The sequence below is a fragment of the Emiliania huxleyi genome, assembly GCF_000372725.1.
Source record: "Emiliania huxleyi CCMP1516 unplaced genomic scaffold EMIHUscaffold_3308, whole genome shotgun sequence".
NCBI classification, from domain to species: Eukaryota; Haptophyta; order Isochrysidales; family Noelaerhabdaceae; genus Emiliania; species Emiliania huxleyi.
In genome coordinates this window covers 1-2,018 of record NW_005199518.1, presented here as the reverse complement: position 1 = coordinate 2,018, position 2,018 = coordinate 1, and the positions used below count along the sequence as shown (strand labels likewise).

General features: G+C 59.7%; 1 protein-coding gene across 1 annotated transcript; it reads right to left on the bottom strand.

The window, feature by feature from the left end:
- Positions 1 to 1,569: 1,569 nt before the first annotated feature.
- Positions 1,570 to 2,001, bottom strand: EMIHUDRAFT_255303 (hypothetical protein; the record flags this gene model as incomplete). The annotated part of the gene is made up of 1 exon (XM_005773670.1): positions 1,570 to 2,001. A coding segment is annotated over one exon (432 nt), but the record flags the coding sequence as incomplete, so codon positions are not given.
- Between the last annotated feature and the right edge of the window lie 17 nt (positions 2,002 to 2,018).

The window sequence follows — 2,018 nt, the reverse complement described above, 5'->3', positions numbered from 1 at the left end:
GTGTGTGTGTGTGTTTGTGTGTGTTGTGTGTGTGAGCGACGCCACCGGCGCTTCATGGCCGTACTAACACCCCGCGCGAGCCCATCGATCTGCTAACTGGCTGAAGCCAAACCAACAAACAAACAAACAAAGGTCAAACAAAGTATGCAGATACACACACACAGCGGCTAGAAGGTGGCAACTGCAAGTCGCGCGTTCTTCTTTCCCTCGCTGATCCCGTTTAGCGATTCTACTTGTTCGCGTAGTTGTTCTCTGCCGAAAAGTTACCTGCCGAAAAACGGTGCGGCGGAATCGGCGGCTCAACAACGCTCGGAGCTCCCCTCCTCAACAGCGATGCGAAGCACCCAACGGGAGCAATAACGAGGCCTCCGTGAGCTTTTTACTTATAGCCTCCTCTATTTTGTGCGCAGTGCGCAAACACGACACCACGAACCGTCGCAGCGATTGCGAAAAAAAGCGGTCGCGACACACGCTACGACGCACACAACCACACACCGGACACGAGACACATGCGCATAACAAAATGAGTAAATGAAACTGCGCGCGGCGGCGGCTCCGACTGGTCACGAGGCTAGGAAATAGCGCCTCGTGGCATCTGCATCGCGACCTTGCTTCGCGACAAGGTCGCACGCGGACGCTCCAGCCTCTCAGCTCACCACCTCTCGCCTCTTCTCTATGTCGCTCTCTTGGCCTAGGTGAGCACTTGAGCACTGGATAGGGTCGGTTCCGCATGGTACGGGACCCCTCAATCGTCTCGCCCTCCCTCACTGGTGTGTTCATTGGGGGGGGTCATAACAAACACGGTACAGGATCGAGGTCCATCAGCAGCAAGCCTGAGCTGTCTGAAACCGCACTAATCTCGGGTCTGCAAGCTCACACCGGCTCGTGATGCCACGGAGAGGGCTCGAGATTGTCTCCGGTGGACCCCATCCGAGGCGATTGCGAGGGCTTTCCGGAGGCCATCACCGGCGCCACCGACCGTGAAATGTCCTGACCCGCAGCCCTCATGCACCAGGCGTATGGATGCAGTCATAATATGTAGGCCTTGTCTCCCGAAGTTTGGAGCAATAGCCGCAAATACTACTTTTTGGCAGTTCATCGCGACACGTCCAGGTGCCGACGAAGCGGCTTCCCAGCTCACCACCTCGCCTTCCCTGTCGCTCTCCTGTGGCCCAGTCCCATCAGCAGCAAGCCTGAGCCGTCCCAGACCGCACTTATCTTGGGTGCTTTTTGGCAGGAAATAGCGCGCGCGTTAGACGTGACCACCTGTCTGTGTCTCTGTCCGCTCTCAAAAATGCGGCTTTCGCAGCGCTCCCCTGGGGAAGGCGGAGAGAGAGAGCGTGGAGTAGAGTCTGGAGTGAGTCTGCCGGTGCGCGTGGTGAGCTGGTGCGTGGTGGCGATGGCGGCGTTCCAAGAGAACGATTGCGCGTCTCTTTCAAGATTCCTGTCAGGCGCGAGACGCGCAGGCCCGCGCACCAGATAAAGTACGTGCTTCCCCGCGAGAAAGATTTTTAGAGCATAGAGGACTCCTCATCTCCTCTTCTTCTCTGATCTCTCCTCCGCTACACGCTACACCTCCCAAACCAGCGTCTTCTGCCTCGCCACGGCCAGAATGTTGCTGCGCGCGTCCGCCTGCAGCTCGGCCGGGTACCAGACACCGGGACCGATCGTCGGGTCGCCCGTGGCGCCCTTTCCTCGCAGCAGCTCCATCCCGAACGCGGCCGTGGCCTGGCCGACGCAATCCTCGAGGTCCTTGTGCGCGCATCGCAGCGTTACCTTGGTGCCGTCCTTACCCCACGCGTCCACGCGCATGGCGTTGGTGCCGCCCACAAGCGCGTCCACGGCGCGGATGATCGGCATCGAAAAGATGGCGAGCCCCTGCATCTTGCCGCGATCCATGAGCAGCGAGGTCGGCAGCGCCGCCTTGAGCCCACCAAAGAGGCCATTCCAGAACGAAGGGTACGTGCCGAAGCGCGAGACGCAGCTCTGAATGCCGAGGGCCTCGGCGGTGGTGGGGA